The sequence below is a fragment of the Falco biarmicus genome, chromosome 8, assembly GCF_023638135.1.
Source record: "Falco biarmicus isolate bFalBia1 chromosome 8, bFalBia1.pri, whole genome shotgun sequence".
NCBI lineage: Eukaryota > Metazoa > Chordata > Aves > Falconiformes > Falconidae > Falco > Falco biarmicus.
This window is the reverse complement of record NC_079295.1, coordinates 32862274-32882982: the sequence shown is the minus strand read 5'-3', so window position 1 is coordinate 32882982 and position 20709 is coordinate 32862274. Positions and strand designations below refer to the sequence as shown.

Below are 20709 nucleotides of genomic sequence, written 5' to 3'. Positions count from 1 at the left end.
CTTTCTCCTTGCCCCAAGGCACTCCTAGGTGATGGGTCGGGATGGGCATAGCCCAGTCCAGCATCAGGTACAGCATGGCGTGTAGGAAGGGCAAGGTAAATCAAGGAGGCGTATGTCAGCACTGTAACTGGAAAGTCTTCTGGTGAAACAGCAGCAATGGATCTCCGATCTGCCTGTATTTCACTGCTGAACCAAAGGGGTTTTTACCTTGACATCTGCTATAATTTAAATCTGACTGTGAACTCTTTGAACTTAGCTAAAACGCTACTGGCTCAAAGGGAATTTTGCTTGACAAATCCTAAGTTCAAAGTTGGAACCTAATGTTATCTTTGCTGTTTGGAACTGAAATCCCAGCAAATGCAGTGAATTTATTTTTAAGCAGTTTCATTGAATGAGCATGGATGGTGCAGATCTGACCTGGATAAGTGGGCAAGTGGCTAGAGCAAGAACCTGCATTTGGTCCAGCCCAGCTCTGTAGGCTGGGAGGTCACACTGAGGCTGAGCTCATTTCCTAGGCAGACCCCAGAGAGGAACCAACTGAGATCAGCTGATAAGAAACACAGAAAGGACATAATACTATCATAGACATGATGGCAAAGGGAGGACATTTGTATTTCTTCAATTTTGAGGAATCCAGCTCTCTCTTTTATATTCACGTTGAAGAATGACAATTACATTGCTTAACTCCCCATTTTACAATATATGTGAAGGGCTAAGCAAGGCCAAGCAATTAGTCATTTCTACTTGAGCCAATTTATTTATAGCATAAAAAGGCAAATACAGATCTGATGCTCTCTTGTAATGCTTTGCCCTTTGTACCAGTTCCCCCCTGGCAGTCTTTGGTTACTTCACTGTGTCTGTGGGGATCTCCTCAGCTGGCAGACAAATACTAAACCAGCAATAATTTCCTCACTTATTATTATTGGCAGAAAATGAGGTATTTGGGCTGTGTGACTCCCACCAGTGCAGAAACGTGTCACTGAAGGAGGCAGGTGCTGACACACAATGAAATTCAGTGAACCTGCAGAAAATCAGAGCATTTGGCCCCCACAGGAGTGAATTAACACAGAAGTGAGTGAAAGCTTCCTTTCTCCTGCAGAGCTACTGTGCATCCTCTGACACTGGGCACCTGCTGGAGACTGCTATAACTTCAGCGGCCTCTTTGCACCCAACCCAATGGCTGTCATTTATTCTGATGAAGGTGGATTCCTGGGTTCACCCTGACTTTGCTGATATCCCAGTTTAACGCTACAGCTGCCTCAATTCCCCTCTAGAGACAGAGAAAGGCACCCGGAGTCTGTCCATTCTAGGTCTCCCTAAAACTGACAGCAAGTACTGAGCTTTCAAAAAAGGCATCACAACACCAACCTGTCTCATGGGTCAACCTCAATGAGGCAGAGATTTAGGGTGTACTGTCAATATCTAGTAAACAGCTGTCACAAAAGACTGTTTTTTTGTAATAGTTAAAAAAATGTGCATTTTTATATTTCTCCATTTCTAGATACCAAAGCAGGGCTCATTAAAACCAGGTGAGTGGAGCAGGCAAATTCCCTTCTTGTTAAAGAAGGGTAGAAGTGAGTATAGTGCACTGCAATCCAAAACATTTAATACAGGGAAGCTTTAGTTCTCAAACCCAAATTAAGCTACACAGTACCAGTAATCATTAGAAGAAATTAGATGATAGAAAACATATTTTGCTGATAACTTCCTGGAGTCATCCCTATCTTTGTGTTACTAGTCACCACCTGCATAGGTGAAGTGAGGTTAATCACAGTAGGAAACTGTTATGAAATAATTTTGCCTGAGGAAATAACCAATTAAGTTTCCCCTGTGGCAAACCAGCATTTCTGCAAGCATTTGAGCTACACTGGAAACAATAGTACTACTCACAAGCTTAAAGTAAACACATTTTAGTGTATTGCTGAAGCAGAATGTAAAAGAAAAATATTAATGTATCAGCAGCTATAATGGCCACACTGTAACTCCATCTTCTATATGGATGTGTGTGTGTGTGTATATATATACATACATATATATGAACGTGTGCACACAACTTCTGTTTAAGGAGGCTCCCCAACATGCTGAAGCCTGCTATACACAACTTGTTCGTAACATGTAAAACCATGAACACAGGCAAAGCTTTCAGCTTCTAAGAGCATCTTTCTGATCAAGTGTGCCTTTGCAAACAGATGCTGCAGAGCATGAAAACAACCATTCTGACTAATTCCATGTCTCTCAGCAGAAACCCTATCTTTAAAAGTCGCTCATGAGTGAATGGCCTTTGGTCTGCAGAAAAATGTGAAGTATGCTTTAATTATGTCCCCAGTGGCCTCCCATTTGATGTCCTGTCCACTGTATCTCTGTATCTCTGGCAAGGCAGCCTTATCTCTGGATATTTTTCAATTACACTAAACAGCATTTCTTCAGGTCCTCACTGATTCATGGTATCAGTATGTGGCTTTTTGCTCTTTAACCGTAATTTTGAAAAGTGAAGTCTGCCCTCATTAAACAATGTAACAATGCAAAAAAAAATCCAGTAACACTTAATAATAATGGATACATTAATTAGCATTATATTCAACTGGAAACCCTCTGAGGATGCATATCACACTGCTAGCATGTTTATACCTAATGTGTTAATATCAACTCGTGTTCTTACAAGAGAATTCTTATTTTTAACAAGACATTCTAGTTGTGAATTTAGCACTGCTTAATATGTTAAGAAACGTTGTTCCTGTATTTTAGTGTACTGTATCTTTCATATATTTCATTCACATTTTACTTCCTCTTTACAACGGTTCATCATATGCATCAAACGAACTGGTATCAGCCCTGCATGGTGAAGACACCTTTTCTCTGTTGTCTGAGTTTTCAGTCAGCCTCTTGCAGCAGTCTGCAATACTCAGAAAAATTCCTTCATGCACATCTTACCTCTTTGGTGTGGGTATGGAAGGAGACTGACATGTCCAAGAGAAGTTTCCTCTGTTCCACCCTCCGGACAAAGTCCTGAATCCGTACTTCCAGATGCCGGGCTGCTTTATAGATCTCTTCAGGGTCACATTCCCCAGTCTGAGCCAACTGTTCTGCAGCCTCCAAAAGCTTGTCTGCATTGGTGTACGTATTCTACCAGCAATCAAAGCAAGAAATGGAGTATGAGTAATACAACTGTGGCAAGTAAACCCCTGAAATAGGATGTTTATACTTTCAAAAGTATGAGAAAAAGTGATTACCAGAGTTTTAAAACAAAAGTTAGAATTCCTACTAGCACTGCCCTCTGTGAAAGGAGAATGTATAAAGCCACTTAAGACTAATACCTGAGTACACATGAAATAATTTCTTATTTGGAACACACCACCCCAGCCCAATCCTGCCAGGCACAGCAGCAGGACTGTGAACTTGTTTATTTCCAAGTTGCCTGGAATTTCTCAAAGATAATGTAATGAAGCAAGTGGGACTAACGACCTCAGAAGCCTATGGTGCCTCACATGACAGTCGGCTACTGGCTCGTTGCAAAGGCATCCCAATGGCTTTCATGTTATAGCATGTAATTACGTTAGCCAGAGACATCTCAGCCTCAAAAACCATTTTCCTTTCACTGGCTTTTGTGAGATAACTTGAGAAGACTGTCTTCAAGTTCCTTCTATGTTTTTTCTTCTCATCTACTATTCTGCATCGTATTTCTAAATGGAGTAATTCTATCTGATTAGCTTGCAGCTCAGTATGTAATGCTCAGATTGTTTTGGAGGGGTATAATTTCCAGTTTGTCCAAGGCACATACCTGCCCTCCAGTACATAAGAATTTGAACACTTCACCATCCTGAATAGATTTACCCCATAGCCACAGCCCTTGCGATATGAGATGTATTACCTCCACTTTAAAGAGAGGGATCTGAAGAATGCAGAAGTGAAGCCATGTACCCAAGACATGCCAGACTGTGGAGGAACAAAGGTGAATTACCTCAGCTTTCAAACTACCTGTTTATCCTTTCTTGCCCTCTTCCACACTGCTGGAAAACAGCACTGAACTAATACATGAGAGAGTCTCATAAATAACAGCAGAAATGGAAAGGGAGTGCAGTCATCTTCTCCATAGCCACGGAGCGATGGTTCTGTCAGCTGTGTTTAGCTAACTGAACATAGCCAGCCCTTGCTGTCATAGAAAAGCTTTCTTCACTGAAGCTGAGGCCAACAGCTCTGTGGTGTTTAACACTTAACAAAAATAAGGACAGACAAAGATATCAGCTTAAGGGTGTTTCCAGTACCGGGTGAGATCTTTAGAAATGTTTGGTTTTGGCCTGACTTCTCCCACTGGGAATTTTAACCTCTGCATCAACAGAACCAGAATTGTAGCACTATCCTTTTCAAAATCCTGCTGAGAATCCTTCTCAGTTTAAAAATACATTAACTCGATGCATACACATCTTTGAACACTGTGGACACACATGTACTTCTGAGCATTAAAGAAACACTGTCAAATATAAAAGACATGAATCAAGTTATGTTGTTCTTAGATAATACCCTGCTGCAGTCAATAGCTGTTGCTTGAGAAAATATTCAATTTTCTCACTGGCCTCCAAGTGTTTAATGGGGGAAAATATTCCCAGTTATAAAAAGCAGAAAGAAACCAGCTCATTCACTGTTCATTTTCCCAGTTTCTGAGGGTTGACTATAAATACACAGTATTTGCATTTCTCCTTTTGGACTGTGAAGAACATATTCTAGACAGTTTTGTTACCAACAGTAAATTTTTATTCCCTCACTTTCAGGCCGCTGCTATAATGGTTAGGTTGTTAACAGCGGCAAATGTTATGTTTTAATAATCATTTTTTGGAAACCTCTTTAGCTGAGAATTTGTAAAAAATGTTCCATTTAATATGATCTGAATTAGGGTCCAATTTCACTTAACAGCATCCTTTCTGAATGGTCCTCTTCCAATAGTATTTGGAGAAAATGCCAAAGCTAGCACTATTCTTCAAAGTCTACTCCACTCTAGGGTTTTTCACACATTACCACTACAACAGCTCAAACACCAGTGCAGCTCCCTGTGGAGACAGCTGTTCTCTGCTTTTATTTATAACATTTAGTATATTTTCAAATGCATTTGCTCTCTGCTTATGGCACAGATCTGGGACACAAACACCTTGAAATACAGTATGAATACAGCTTTACTGCCTTTGTCCCTAACACGCTTATGTTCATCTCTGCTGAAAACCATAGGTTTACTGACTCCAGCACGTGCTGTACCTAATTCCACCTAGACGAGGCGAGCTCACCAATACAACGATCAGATACAAATATACTGCATGGTGAAAAGGGTGTAAGCTGAGCCCTAGACCGGGTAAAAAATTCATGTGGGCTGGCCTCAACAGAGGTTCTGGCCACGCTGCACAGACAGTAAAGGATGCAGTGGTCCTGCAGCAGTCCCTTTTGTATTGCACAAGGTTCTCAAAGGCAAAGGGGAATGTGGAAGGAGGCACATACAGTGTTTCCCCTGGGCTGTGCCAGAAACCATCAGCATACTGTTATACTTTCCTGAACCATTCCCACCTAATCTTGGACATGTTTGCATAAATGTGTCATGCACAAGAAGCCTGAACACAGCACATTTTAAGTATGGTGAAGTTCAGCTCCTTTTCTATGTTTGTCCACTGAGCTTGCAGCTAAGGGTCTGTGTTTTAAAAACAGGTGCTGTTTATGATTGGAAAAACACTAATGGCTTTATCCCTGCCATTACAGAAGGAATGCCTGGTGCTGAGAGACTTCCAGCTCACTGTTGCAGATTTAAGAGATTTAGATACATTTCTTGTAAGTAATCACATTTGGGAGTTAACCACACTTGCCTTGAACTCCAGAGTTTGACGTATTCATGAAAGAATTGTCATCTACTGTCTCATGAGATATAAACACAGCACAGGCCAAATAAGCTAGAGGTTAGTTATTTGGTGAGGGCCTGCTCTGCTTTTGTTCTGTTCATTTGATTAAAGTGCATATAAATCATATCAGAAGTTGTTACATGTATCAAATATTTTGAGGCACATCTATTTCTCTACAAGTGCTGAACTAAAGATATGTTGAACCTGAGAGCTTCATCCTGGTTGGTACTGTAATGCTGCACTGCTTGCGTGCGTCACACATTTTCATCCTGAGCTCACTCTCTTCTTAGTAAACTCTTCAGATTAGAGACCCTTATTTCATTTGTTTGAAGCACTTCGTACTTTTTTGGTGTGACATAACCCTGGATCAGGAATGGGTGGGAATCCAAAAGAGAATAAAGTCTCACGATGAAGAGAAGCATATAGTGCCTCCTTGTCCTACTACCCCCAGCCAGAAGAGGTTACCTCAGATTCCCAGTCCTTCTGAGATCTGGCAGGATCTACCAGAAGCACAGGATCTAGGTACATCTCCAAACTGGTATCAGGATTCAAAACTTTGGAAGGAGGTAAGAGCTAATGTAACCACAGAAGGAAATTTTTTCTCCTACAAGGACAATCATAGCTGTCCCCTTTTCTGCAAACTGCAGGTGCATGGAAGTGGCATCCTGAGAAAGGTGACACCAAAAATGGCTAAACCCTCCAAAGGGAGATCCCATGAAGAATCTCTCCTCTGTATCTGTGGAAATTTGTTCCTGTCAAACTACAATAGCATGTGTTCCACAGAAAAATAATCTGAGTTATACAATGATATGGTCTCTGAAATTTTAGGGTTGTATGGCATTCTTTCCTAACATTGCATTAACCCCTGGGAGAAACCTCATGCAAATCCTTGAAATTCTTAGTGATCAGCTAACTGGAATTACATACTTCTGCACCATTTCAAGCACAAAACCAACCACCATCTCAAATCCCTTAATGATCTTTCTATATTAATCTTTGCATAATCACCTATTTCAATCATGAAATCTGCAAACACAAGAAAATGAAACTGTACCCTTCAGGTTTCAGACTGGAAATGGCTGTAATAGATGCTCTCAGAGTTCATTTTAGACAGAACCAGAAGGCTTTCATATATCTTCTGTTTCTTGCGAATAACAAAAAAGAAACACAATTATAGAAAATAAATAGACTAACAAAACCTATACAATAATCCCTACCACAGATCAGAAGGCAGGTGATTGTTGTCTTATCCCATGGAAATATATACCAACAGCATTCCCTGTAACTTTCGTTCATTAGTTCTTAAGAGTTTGATATTCTGTAGCAAGTTGAAAAAAATGGTTTATGAAAAAGCTGATGTGAAATTTGACTGTTACACTTACTGTGCTTTCCTTTGCATTTCAGACCATCAAGGGCCAAAACGTTAGGATCCATTTCCACCTCTGACCCAGGTAGATGGCTCAGCCAGGATTCCACCGTGTCTCCAGGTTAACACACATGAAGCCATCGCTGCATTGGAAATGCGCTATCCAAACACAGCTCTTTTAGCAAACTGCCTAAAATATTTCCTTAAAGTTGAATCAAATACTATTTTGTCCATAATTTTAGTGCCAGAGAAGCGTTTCATCAACTGTTCTCTCCAAATTTAATCCAGGGTAGGAGCTGCACTGATTCTCAACATCAGAGCGCACTGGCTGCCTGCGGTTCATGCTTGGCCTTATTTGCTACACAGACAATAGCACTGCAGTGCTCAGTACAAACTAACCAAAGGGCCCCAATTCTGCTTTGAAAGTACTTTTTCCTAAATAAAAATAAAGCAAAATTAAATGCAAAAACACTGAATAATGTATCAGTTAATTCTTGGACCGATAAAAGTTTAGAGGCAGAACAGAAAGATTTTGCCTTTCTTATGATATGTATTGCAATCTAAAGAAGTCAAATACCTTTGTCATTTAGAAAAAAATTAGAAATGGAATGCAATAGACTATTTCAGTTGGAAGGGACCATCACCTAGTCCAGCTGCCCGACCAATTCAGGGCTGACCAGAAGTTAACACACATTGTTAAGGGCATTGCCCAAACACCTCTTAAACACAGACAGGCTTGGGGCATCGACCACCCCTCTGGGAAGCCTGTGCCTGTGTCTGACCACCCTTTCTAATGCCCAGATGAACCCTCCCCTGGCTCAGCTTTGAACCATTTCCCCGTGTCCTGTCCCTGGATCCCAGGCAGGAGAGATCAGCGTCTCCCTCCCGACCTCCCCTCCGCAGGGAGCTGCAGAGAGCCGTGAGGCCGCCCCTCGGCCGCCTTTTCTCCAAACGAGACAGACCCGGAGCCCTCAGCCGCTCCTCACAGGACATGTCTTCTAGCCCTGGCACCGGCTTGGCTGCCCTTGTCTGGATGCATTCAAGTACCTTAACATCCTTTCCAAATTAGGGAAAAAACACCAAACAACCAAAACCCAGGAAACACCAATCATATATATTTGTGTTTTTACTGACCCTTCCCCACATTTTTAATGCATCAATCAATTTAGTGCAGCAGTTTTGGTTTCAACTCAAGTGTATTTTCAGGAACTGATTCTGTCATTTTTCCTCTACTACCAGCTTCACTTGTACATAGTTTATTGCTGCATGTTTCGAGGCAGGTTACATGGAAAATAGCCGTGTCTAATGGCAATCCAGGGCAGAGTTTGTGCCCTAAATCTGGCCAATTTTTTTCCTGAACAATCTGCCCTTGCACGGTGTTTTACAACTGTTTATCATATTTGAGAGATTTTCATAGTAACTGTCTCCAAGATCTCCAGCATGTTGTGAACTCTGCCAATCAGCCAGTGAAAGATGCTTAGCTGTATACATCAGGTGAAACATGAGGTAGGGGAACAGAGCAGGTGATCAGACACATTACTGCATTAAACACAAACTACATACCCTAGACACTGCACCTCCTAAGCAGACGTCTAGATATGCTGAAGGGGAATGATGCAGCACTGGTCTGCCTTACTCTGTGTTAATCAAGTTCTGGGGCTGTGAAAGGCAGCTGCAGGCAAAGGTTCCTCATATTAATTCAGAGAGCTTTGTCACCTAAGTCTTACCATGTAAAAGGCACAGAAGAGATAGCATCTCTAGAGGCCAGTAAGTACTGACTAGAGAGAGAACTTAGATGACTAGCTTAGATCTGATCTTCTTTACTAAAGACTAGTGATGTGAATCCTGCCTTACGCCTGCAGGCTGAAGTTTAGGAGACTTATTAGGCTTTCTCTGATGTGGTATCTCCTTTATGTTCTTTAGAGTCATGACTTGACTCCTCAACACCAAAGATGAAAACTCAGTATTATTACTCCTGCTGTGAAGATGGGATGCTGAGACAAAGTTCAAAGTCTGATCTATCTCTCACTGAAGACAGTAAAAAGGGTCTTACTGACTTCAGTGAGAACTGGGTTAGCCTCCCAGATATTTAGTCAAGATTACAGGAAGAGACAAAAAATGGCAAAGGGCTGAAAATTCAACTCTGGATGTCTCGTATCCATGTCTTGCACATTGACAGTGGGTATTATTCCTCCCTGTAGAAACTACAGCATGATTCACATTCACAAAATGATAATTATGGAGCTGATTCTGCATTTCTTCCCAATACTTATAAACTATTGTTATCCTGATTTATGAAGCTCAGTTACTGTTATCAGATTCTTTACTCAAGCTACTTTGTTAAAATCTGCTCGGGTTTTTTTAGGTTAAGTAATCTCACAGTCAGGCTTTTGTGGAGAATTACATCTTCAGTAACTTGATATTCTAAAGCAAAAATGAGTGACCACAATGAAGCATTTCTTTGATAAATAAATCTGGGGTTTAAGGAAGCATCCATCTTTGACAAATTCCTCCTCCCTATAAGCAGGGCAAAGGCTAAGTGCATATGATGATCTAATGTAAGATGTGGTTTATTCCATTTGAATTTTGCATAATGAAATCAAGACCTGTATTCTTACTTGTGCTCCATTGCTCTAATTCAAAACAGACTTACCAGGAATTACAGTTACAGAAGTTAAAGGCAGAAAATCCCTCTGAGGTCCTGCAGCCACTCACTTTATCAGTCGGCACAGGGTTGCTCCCTACCGTACACTAGAATGGAAACTTCCAACCTTTTAAAAAAATATCGAGGTTAATGAAGTTTCCATCACCACCTTCTGCAGACTGTTCTTCCCTTTAATATGGCAATTCATCCTGAGTTTTTCTTGTCATAATTTTGCCCCAGTTCTCCTTGCACTGTCCTTCCTGAGGTGTGAGCTCTTCAAATATTACAGCTTGTTACATTCATCTTTCAACAAACACGTAAGAACATGCCTACCTTTAAATGAATGAATCAAATCTGTTTAAGTAGTTCAATAAATGAGGGTCTCAGGTAAGTTTGTGAGTGCAAGCATGTGTGAGTGTGTGTCCAAGTATCAACCACTTGACAATTTCAACAAAATTACTACTATTATCAGAACTGCATCTATTTGCAACCACAGTCTAGGAACCAGAGTGATAAGGAATGTCACCTATGCATCAGGTGACAAGCACTGCACAGAAAACCTCTCTCCCAGCTCCTGGAAAATATATCTTTCCAGCTGATACATGGGGCTGAAAGGTCCTTAATGCCTCTCACTTCCCATTGTCAGACCACGGTTCATTCACAATGATTTAAATTATTTTTCTTCAGGTATTTTCTGGCTCAGCATCTGTACTTACTGATCCATTGTTACTTTCCCCACTGACATTTTCCAGGGAGACTTTATTGTGTCCTTTCAATACTTAAATGGGGCTTATAAGAAAGACTGGGACAGACTTTTTAGTAGGGCCTGTAGCGATAGGGTAAGAGGCAACGGTTTTAAATTAAAAGAGGGTAGATTCAGACTAGGTATAAGGAAGAAATATTTTACAATGAGGGTGGTGAAACACTGGCACGGGTTGCCCAGAGAGATGGTAGATGCCCCATCCCTGGGAATATTCAAGGTCAGGTTGGATGGGGCTCTGAGCAACCTGATGCAGTTGAAGGTGTCCCTGCTCATTGCAGGGGTGTTGGACTAGATGGCCTTTAAAGGTCCCTGACAATCCAAACTATTCTATGATTCTATGATTTGAAGTTTAGCTCAGTTCAGGAAAATCCACAGATTTGGTACATGTGAAGTGTGCTCCCATTTCAGATGGCTAAGAGGCCATATATAATAAATACCATGCTGATACTAATTACTACTTTACACCTCCACTAATTCCATGATGTCAGTGAATTATAAAAGCATAAGGGATTTTTCAGCATGAATGAGAAATAAACAGTTCCCAGGAATGACAAGTGGATACGACACAGCATTCTCACTAACCATCGCCAAGAACCAGATACTTTTCCATGTATCATCTTTTATTTATGATTTTCCCTCAGGATTCACATAGAAACTGAGATGAACTTATTATTTGAATTTAAAATAGTGACACACATTACATCAAATGCTGAAACCCCAAATAAATTGTTTAAAAGCTACCTTAGACCTTCAAACTAATAAATAAGCAAGATTAGAATCAATAGCTGGAAACACATTAGCTAAAAGAATTCTTCTTTGTGCTATTTCACACTGAGTGCTTATTTTAAATTTAAAAAAAAAAAAGTTACCTATGGTATATTTTATCATATCGATGGTTTACCTCAATCAGAAGTGTAGTCATATATCAATAAGATAATATTCATATTACCACAATCACAGTAATTAACTCTGGTGTGATCCCAACCATTATTCAATGCAATGCCAGTGAAACATATAGTAAATAATGTTTCAAGTGCCATCAAATATCACACATCACATCCAATATTAATAAGTATGGAAGGACACACAGATGCACATGTGCGTGCACACAAAAAGAGCAAGCTAACATTTTAGCTTAGTGTGGTCAGCTTAAGTGTCACTGAATTCTTCCATCACTACTAAAGAGTACCATCTCTGCAAGGACTTGACTTTGAATGCCACCAGAGCTATTTTCTTCTAAATTAGAATGCTCAAAGGCATGTTTGGCAAAGATCTAGACTTTTCAAACCTCTGCTGAGATTTTTTTTTTAATGTTGCAAGATTAATTTATTTTTGTTGCAAGGGGGAAGACAAGGGATATCCTTCTTTTTGTTCAGCAGAAAGACTACACTCAACAAAGGTTTCACCTGGAGCGTGGCAAACTTCCCCTTTCCTCCCTATTCTGTTTTAATTGGTATATATGTGCGATCTCTATTAAACAAACCACTAAGCACTTGCTTAATATTAGATAAGTAAACAGTCCTTCCCTTTCCAGGGAAGCAATCTGCACACTTCATGTTATAAAGAGGGCATATCACCGCAGGATTACACAGGAGTCTGATACACATTCTTGAAGAAGGTGCAGTTTACCAGAAATACATGGCCCTTTACACTTTGTAAGACATGATTTAAGAAGTTTTGATCTGCAAAACTCCACAGAGGAACTGGAAGAACACCCCTTTGGAACAAGAATGAAGTTTTAGTTCCACAAAGCCAAGCTTCGGCATCTTTCCTGAGACCAAGGAAGGTTGCCAGCTGAGAAAGCAGTGTTGCCCCAGGAAGGATTATGCCCTGGATCTAATAACCAGACAACTATGTTTACAAAATAAAGAATCATTGGTAGAAACAGTTTTCAAAGACTGCATTGAAAAAAAATAATTGACAGTTTTAACTCAGGTGGTCTCACAGGCCTTGAAAGCCAGCAGTTATATCTCACTATGGCACCTAAAGGCACCCTGAATAGAAACAGTATCTATTCAATATGTAGGCTCATTTTGTGCTTAAAGGAATTTGGGGTTTTTTTCCTGTCACCCTACTGCTTTTCTGGGAGAAGCATATCTAAACAGCATGTTAAGATTAGATGATGAAATACTCTTGCAGTGTCAGTATTTTCAATATTTTATGGACTGTACAAGGATCTACAAGAATTAGGGAAGGTATCTGAAATTCATAGAATCACAAAATCATAGAGTCAGTTAGGTTGGAAAAGACCTTTAATATCATCAAGCCTAACTGTTCATGCAGGACTGCCAAGTCCATCACTAAACCATGACCCTAAGCACCGTATCTATAAGTTTTTTAAACACCTCCAGGGATGGTGATTCCACCACCTCCCTGGGCAGCCTGTTCCAATGCCTGACCACACTTTCAGTGAAGAAATTTTTCCTAATCTCCAATCTAAACCTCCCCTGGTACAACTGGAGGCCATTTCCTCTTGTCCTATTGCTTGATACTTGGGAGAAGAGACCGACCCCCACCTGCCTACAGCCTCCTTTCAGAGAGCTGTAGAGAGCAATAAGGTCTCCCCTCACCCTCCTTTTGTCCAGGCTAAACCACCCCAGTTCCCTCAGCTGCTCCAGACTTGTGCTCCAGACCCTTCCCCAGCTCCGTTGCCCATCTCTGGACACGCTCCAGCACCTCCATGTCCCTGCTGTAGCGAGAGGCCCAAAACTGAACCCAGGATTCGAGGTGGGGCCTCACCAGTGCCCAGTACAGGGGGACAATCACTGCCCTGGTCCTGCTGGCCACACTGTTTCAGATACAAGCCAGGATGCTGTTGGCCACCTTGGCCACCTGGGCACACTGCTGGCTCACGTCCAGCCGGCTGTCGACCAGCACCCCCAGGCCCTTTTCCTCCAGGCACTTCCCAGCCCCCTGCCCCCAGCCCGTAGCGCTGCGGGGGGGTTGCTGTGACCCACGGGCAGGACCCGGCACTGAGCCCTGTTGAACCTCATACAACTGACCTGGGCCCATCGGTCCAGCCTGTCCCGGTCCCTCTGCAGAGCCTCCTGCCCTCTGCACATCAACACACTCCCCAGCCTGGTGTCACCTGCAAACTGACCGAGGGAGCACTCGATCCCCTTGCCCAGATCATCGATGAAGACATTAACCAGGACCGGCCCCACCACTGAGCCCTGGGCAGCACCACGTGTGCCCGGCCACCAGCGGGATGTGACTCCATTCCCCACCACCCTGGGCTCGGCCGCCCAGCCAGCTTTAACCCAGCACAGAGCACCCCCGCCCAAGCCAGGAGCAGCCAGTTTCCCCAGGTGAATGCTGTGGGAGATGGTGTCACAGGCTTTACTAAGGTCCAGGTAGGCAACATCCACAGCCTTTCCCTCATCCACTAGGCAGGTCACCCTGTCAGGGAAGGAGATCAGGTTCATCAAGCAGGACGTGCCTTTCATAAACCCATGCTGGCTGGGCCTGATGCCTGGGTTGTCCTGTATGTGCCATGTGATGAATTCAGGATGATCTGCTCCATAACCTTCCCTGGCACTGAGGTCAGGCTGACAGGCCTATAGTTACCCAGATCCTTATTCCTGCCCTTCTTGTAGACACGTGTCACAGTGACTAACTTCCAGCATTCTAGAACCTCTCCAGTTTGCCAGGACTATTGATAAATGATGGAGAATGGCTTGGTGAGGTCCTCCCCCAGCTCCCTCAGTATGGGTGGATCTCATCCAGCCCCACAGACTTGTGCATGTCTAAGTGGAGCAGCAGGTCACTGACCATTTCCTTCTGGACCGTGGGGACTTCATTCTGCTCCTCCTCATTCCGGTCTTCCAGCTCAGGGGGCTGAGTACCCAGAGGGAAGGTGGTCTTACTGTTAAAGACTGAGGCAAAGCAAGAGGTAAGTACCTCAGCCTTTTCTTCGTCCTCTGTGGCAATGTTCCTGGCCGCATCCAATAAAGGGCAGAGATTATGCTTGGCCCTCCTTTTGTTTCTAATGTATTTGTAAAAACATTTTTTGTTTTCTTTTACAGCAGCTTCCAGCCTGAGTTCTAGCTGGGCTTTTGCCTCTCCAGTCTTCACCCTGCATAACCTCTCAACAACCTTATAGTCATCTAGAGATGCCTGCCTCTTCTTCCAAAGGTGGTAAACTCTCCTTTTCTCCATGAGTTCCAGACAAAGCTCTCTGTTCAGCCAGGCCTGTCTTCTCCCCAGCCGGCCTGTCTTTCAGCACATGGGGTCAGCCTGCTCCTGTGCCTTTGACTACCTTCCTGAAGAATGTCCAGCCTTTCTGAACCCCATGGCCCTTCAGAACTATCTCCCAAGGGACTCTGTCAATGAGGCTCTTAAACAGGTCAAAGTCAGCCTTCTGGAAAGCAGTTCTGCTGATCCCCCTCCTTACTACTCTAAGAATCAAACTCTTGTCATCTCATGATTGCTATGCCCAAGATGTCCTTCAACCACCACATCACCCACCAGTCCTTCCCTGTTTGTAAAAAGCTGGTTCAGTGGGGCATCTTCCCTGGTTGGCTTACTGACCAGCTCCATCAGGAATTTATCTTCCACGCACTCCAGGAACCTCCTAGACTGTTTCTTATCCATTGTGTTATATTTCCAGCAGATGTCCGGTAGGTTGAAGACCCCCACGAGAACAAGGGCTAGAAATCTTGAGACTTCTCCCAGTTGCTTGTAGAATGTTTCATCTGTCTCTTTGTCCCGGTTGGGTGGTCTATAAAAGAATCCTACCAGGGTATGCACCTTGTTGGCCTTCCCCAATTCTTACCCACAAATACTCAACCCTTTTGTCACCATCATTCAGCTCTGGGCAGTTGAAACATTCCCCAACATACAGAGCTACTGTACTATTGTTTCTTCCTTCTCTATCCTTTCTGAAGAGTTTATAGCCATCCATTGCAGCACTCCAGTCGTGTCAGTTATCCCACCATGTTTCCGTGATGTCGATAATGTCATAGTCTTCCTGCTGCAAAATGGCTGCCAGCTCCTCCTGTTTGTTGCCCACGCTTCGGGCATTAGCATAGATGCACTTCAGCTGTGCTATCAATCTCACCTCCAACCCTGGCATGCCACCCCCGGGCGCAGGCTCATCTGTAACAAGCTTGGTTTTATTCCCTCCCCCCTTCAAATCCAGTTTAAAGCTCTCATTCCCCTTTCAGACAGGTGAACCCCATCTGTTCCCAGCCACCTTGCTACCATGTAAATTGACCCACGATCAAAAAAGAACCCCAAACAACCTGGAAATAACAAGGGAGCACAAGGAGGCAAACTGTCAGGAGCTAAACGCAGCATTTTGAAAACTTCTCAAATGATAAATATCATCAACATGCCAAGATTAGTTCACAGCAAAACTCCGCAACTTCTTTATGAGAGACGGAAAAGGGAAGACATGTGCAGAAACAAAGGAACATGTGGCAGCTCCAAGGTGAGCAGCAATCTGGGAGGGCACAGTATTGTTTCTGTCCCAAAGGCTCAGCTCGCATCTTTTCTGAGCCCTGCAGAGATGAGTACAACCATGACAGCTTTATCATATCCTGCTGGTCTCCTGAATTGATATAACCTCAGGAATTCTGGGTTTAATATCATGCTCACAGTTTGGAGATTTCAAAGACACAGCAATGACAGTATTAAAGGGCTTGGGACTGTCAGCAGCCCTGGGAAAAGTCAGTACCAAATACAACTAGCAGTGCTGCTGCAGAAATAAACCTACAAGGATGTGAACTTCTGTAAACTGCCTGTCTTTGTTTCTAGCATCTAGGTTTTTATGAAATCTGCTTTAAATAAGACAGTAAAGTGTTTTCTCTCCCTGCTTCCCCCCCCAGCCACTACCACAACTCAGCTACGCCTTTATTTCCCATTAATGTAGAGACAGGTTATAACATCTTTCCTGAAGCACATTTTGAGTGACATGGGACTGTTTATAGAATGAGATAATGTTTAACAAAAGAAAATTCAGCAACATTTTGACCCAAATTCTCCAGAGCTCTCAGCTTAAGAATTCCTATATAGCCAACTATAAAGACTAGACCGTCTGGAGCACAACACAGTACTGCATATACATCACATAATACTCATTCTTTCTGTCTGGTAATACATGACAAAAATGCAACACAGGCTACTGCAAAAAGGTAACTCTACCATGAATGCATCATAGGACCTCGAGATTTGCAGTGAACTCTATTTTGCCATAAGTTAAAGGTTACCTCTGACAAGCAAAGTGATGTTTGACAGGAAAGTACAGAGGAAGATACGCCACAGTCTTTTAGCAGGGTTAGTGCAGTGCTGCTGCTTCAGGAAGGATGCAGAGATTTAATGACATTTTTGCTGCTGCTCCTTTGAAACACAGATTACCTCCCTGAGACACTGCATTGCATCAGCTCCCATGCACTGACCCAGGCGAGAGCAGTATGGGAGATGCTCTCAGCGAGGGCATCATGTCTTGTGGTGCAGCTGAGCTGGTGTTATGTGCTAGCACTGTCTATATACCCTCTAAACTCAGAGGAAAGCAGGGAGTCCCTTGGTATTCTCCTGGATCCCTTCTATTTGCAACAGTAAGTTTAACTTGTGGAAAAGATTAAGTTAAAAATTGGTCTTTCCATCTAGAGTAAGCCTCACACTTCAGTACACATCCAGCTGAAGACAAAACACATGAAGAAAAAACACCAAAACCTCTGTTTTGTTGACAATTTGGTTATTTCCATTTGGTAGAAGGACATTTCTCAATATATCTCAATATACCTTGTGAACAGGAATGGCAACACAACACCTGCCCACCACTCAGATAACTCTATCCCCATCCCCCTACTCTCTGTACCTCAGATAACTTGATGGTGAATGCCCCTCTGCCACCTACAAGAATAAGGCACCCTCCCTAGCTTAATTAAAGTTGAAGTAACTTTTTACTTCATCTCCTTGTTCCAGTTTAGCATCCTTAGGAGGAGGTCAACAAGATGGGTCCCCCTTTGGATTCAGAATGTCTTCACTGTCAACATTAATTAAGCTCTCCATCATGGTTTACACCTTGGAATTTGTTTCAAATGAGTAGAAACCATCTCTGAATTTTATTAGATTTATCAACCAATTTTTCATCATCGTTATCTCCCTGACATGTGAACTGTCTGTACAGCTTACCCATCAAATTAATTCTTCAGAGGTGCCACCAAAGCAAAATGGACTATGGGCTCTGTATTCCCTAAAACTTGACAAGTTTAAAACCAGAATCTGTAACAGCTAGTGCGATATAGTGCATATTTATAATGAGGAAAAATAACAGGGTTTTTCACTACCCTGGACATAATAAACAATTGTATCTATTTATTTATTTTATACCACAATTATTCATATACTTTAAAAAAGTTCCAGACAGGAACTAACATTTTTCATGTTGGTCAGAAAGCATTTATATGGTGTGCATTTTAAAAATGTGTTCTACTGTGTGAAATTCAATCCAGGTTATCAATAATCACAACAAAGATTTAGAAAGATAACATATTATGTATTTATTTATTTCTGGCCTTTATTAGGTGGCCACACATGATCTGAGAAAAATATATCTTAGTAATGACTTACAATGAAAGATCTGGTACAGAACAGTATTCCCACCAGAAATCTTCATGCTGTAAAATGTATTGGGTTTTGGCACATCGTAGATTTCCAAGAATACTACAGGCATATGAGATACTGCCTCTACAGTCAACATCTGCCAAACTTTTTACTATAAAAATTCCTGAATGCTTTCTAGTGTATTCTTTATTTAATGTTGCCGAATTCTTTCCTCTCCCTATCCAATCGCCCTTCCTCCAAAAGTTCCAAATCAGGCCCTCAAAGGATACAACTGGACATAATACAAGGCAAAACCAAAGATCAGAGAAATTCTCTTTGAGTTGTCTTTTAATCTCCCTCTGCCTATTATCCCTGAGTCCCAGTTTTGTGCCAAACCCCAAGCAGTAGGATCTGGGCACCTGCCCCCATCCCTGGAGGCATGCCCAGCAGGTCCAAGCAGTAATTCACGCTACTTCCACAATTCCCATCCCAAAATAATCTCCTTATTTTGTGTCCCTATTTTAGCACACAAATCAGAATCTGTTCTGATCTCGGAAGTCTCTTCTTTCTTTTCTGTCCCACATTTACATGCAGCTACAAGAAAACTAAGTTTACAATGGTTAACTGACCCAGTGACCCAATTACCAGTCCCAGGGGGGAGCACACACTCTAGTGAGTTGACTGATATTTCAGCACAGCTGCACAGCCCTGGCTCTGCTGTGAAGGCTGCTTCTCTCCTATTTGATTTTCAGTGCATGGAGAGGAGCAAAGCAGGAACAGAGCCCATCCCTTGGTGTGCACTGAGGCACTGCTGTTTGGCACAGTTCCCTTTGGGTAAGGACCTGGAACTGGGAGGGACAGCATGACACCCCATGAAATGAATCAGAAATGGTTACTTTCTACAAAGGAGGAACAGTGTGAATGCATTCATGGCTGGGCAGTATTTGTTTGAGCCACTTTTGCAGTGGGGGAAAAACACCTCTGATTTTAAAGAGGATTCAGCTAGGTCCATTCTGAGCCTAAAACAAACCCTAGAGGACTACAGAAAGTAACAGTGAAATTGTACTAGACCTCTCTCCCCCACTGTGGAGCACTGCAGGTTTCAAGTCCTTCCTGCCCTCCGCTTTGATGTGTGGGCATTGACAAATCCAAGTTCTGGTTGTCGGTATAAGTCCTGGCCACAGGCAAAACAACCGGGAGCCGGTTGCCAAAAGCTAGTGCTCTCAGCCACCTCTCCTCTCCATGCAAACACCCTTCATTTCACCAAAGACTCAATGCATTCACTTCAGCTCTCAAGCTGACACATTTAATGTGAAGGCTGCACCTTCCATTCCCTGATATTAATGAGTCACAAATGCCCTTTTACACTGTGCACTTTTGTGTTGAGACCTAATATTACTTCAGGGGAGACAAAAGCAGGCTCTGCTCCCCGGTTCCTATATAGCTGTTGATGTCACTAATGCCATGAGGAGTTACCCACGCTGTGCAGAAAAAATCAATCCTTATGCATTGAACAAAACACTCTAATAATATTAAGGGTTGCATGTTAATAGGACACGGTGTCATTGTTTTGGAGCACATACTGGTTTCTATTGTATTAGCTGCATACTAATATAGGCAACCCTGCTAAACAAACACGTGCACATACTCACTGACAGTTCAGAAACACCTCATCCTCAGTTCCTGACTTCTTGTGAATTCTACAATTTCTTTCTCCCCAGACATGCTTCATTTTAAGTGTAGTGACATGAGAAGGCTGATTCTGCCTGCTTTTCTCATGCCAACTGTAGAATTTCTCTCCCTAGCTCTGAGAGGGAGAAGAGGAACCTGTGCTTTTGCATGTGGTAGTGCTCTGAATCAGACACTAAACAAAGATGCCTAAATGCCTCAAACCGTATGCCATTTCCATACTGACACAAACCAGTGCTTTCTTGGGGCTTGGTTATGCAAAACCAGACCTCACAGACCACAGTTATGGAGGGCAATATTAATGGCTGGATTACACACACTGAATCAACAAGTGAATTATTTATATACACATTAGGATTTTTGTCCCTATTCACACACATGTATTTTCCAAAAGACCTCTATAAATCCACTGATGTTGCCCTATTTCTATACAGGGGAAACTGAAATCTGAAATGTATCCCAGGGAAACACATTTTAAAAATAGGTTTACATGCAATAAAATGTTGCTTGAATACTTTCTATTTATAAATAATCATTATAAATTTGCAATAGTCTCATAGTGCAAGTGTGCTTTTTAGACAATTCAAATGCATGATGTGGAATAAGAGGACATACTTCATCTGGACAATGAGGGACCCGTGATAGGAAAAGAAGAAAGGGACAACCACACTGCCAAGCAGCTTCTCTGCAGTGTAGATACAACCATTGCACTGGATTCTCCACTCTTCAGAACAAGTTAATTATAATCAATTTCTCTGAAATTGGAAGTGTGATTTTGTTCTAAATCTTGTGCAGCAGAGTAATTAATCAGACCCAGTTAGTACAT

At 42.3% G+C, this 20709-nt stretch overlaps 1 protein-coding gene across 8 annotated transcripts in view; it reads right to left on the bottom strand.

The window, feature by feature from the left end:
- KALRN (kalirin RhoGEF kinase) overlaps positions 1-20709 on the bottom strand; it is a 528299-nt gene that overhangs the window by 217420 nt on the left and 290170 nt on the right. For all 8 annotated transcript variants that reach the window (XR_008823368.1, XR_008823367.1, XM_056348127.1 and 5 more), the window contains exon 11: positions 2932-3123. Coding sequence is in view for 6 of the 8 variants with exons in the window: in XM_056348127.1 (XP_056204102.1) it covers positions 2932-3123 (192 nt within the window). In the remaining 2 variants the exon portion in view is untranslated. The remainder of the gene's footprint in view (positions 1-2931; positions 3124-20709) is intronic.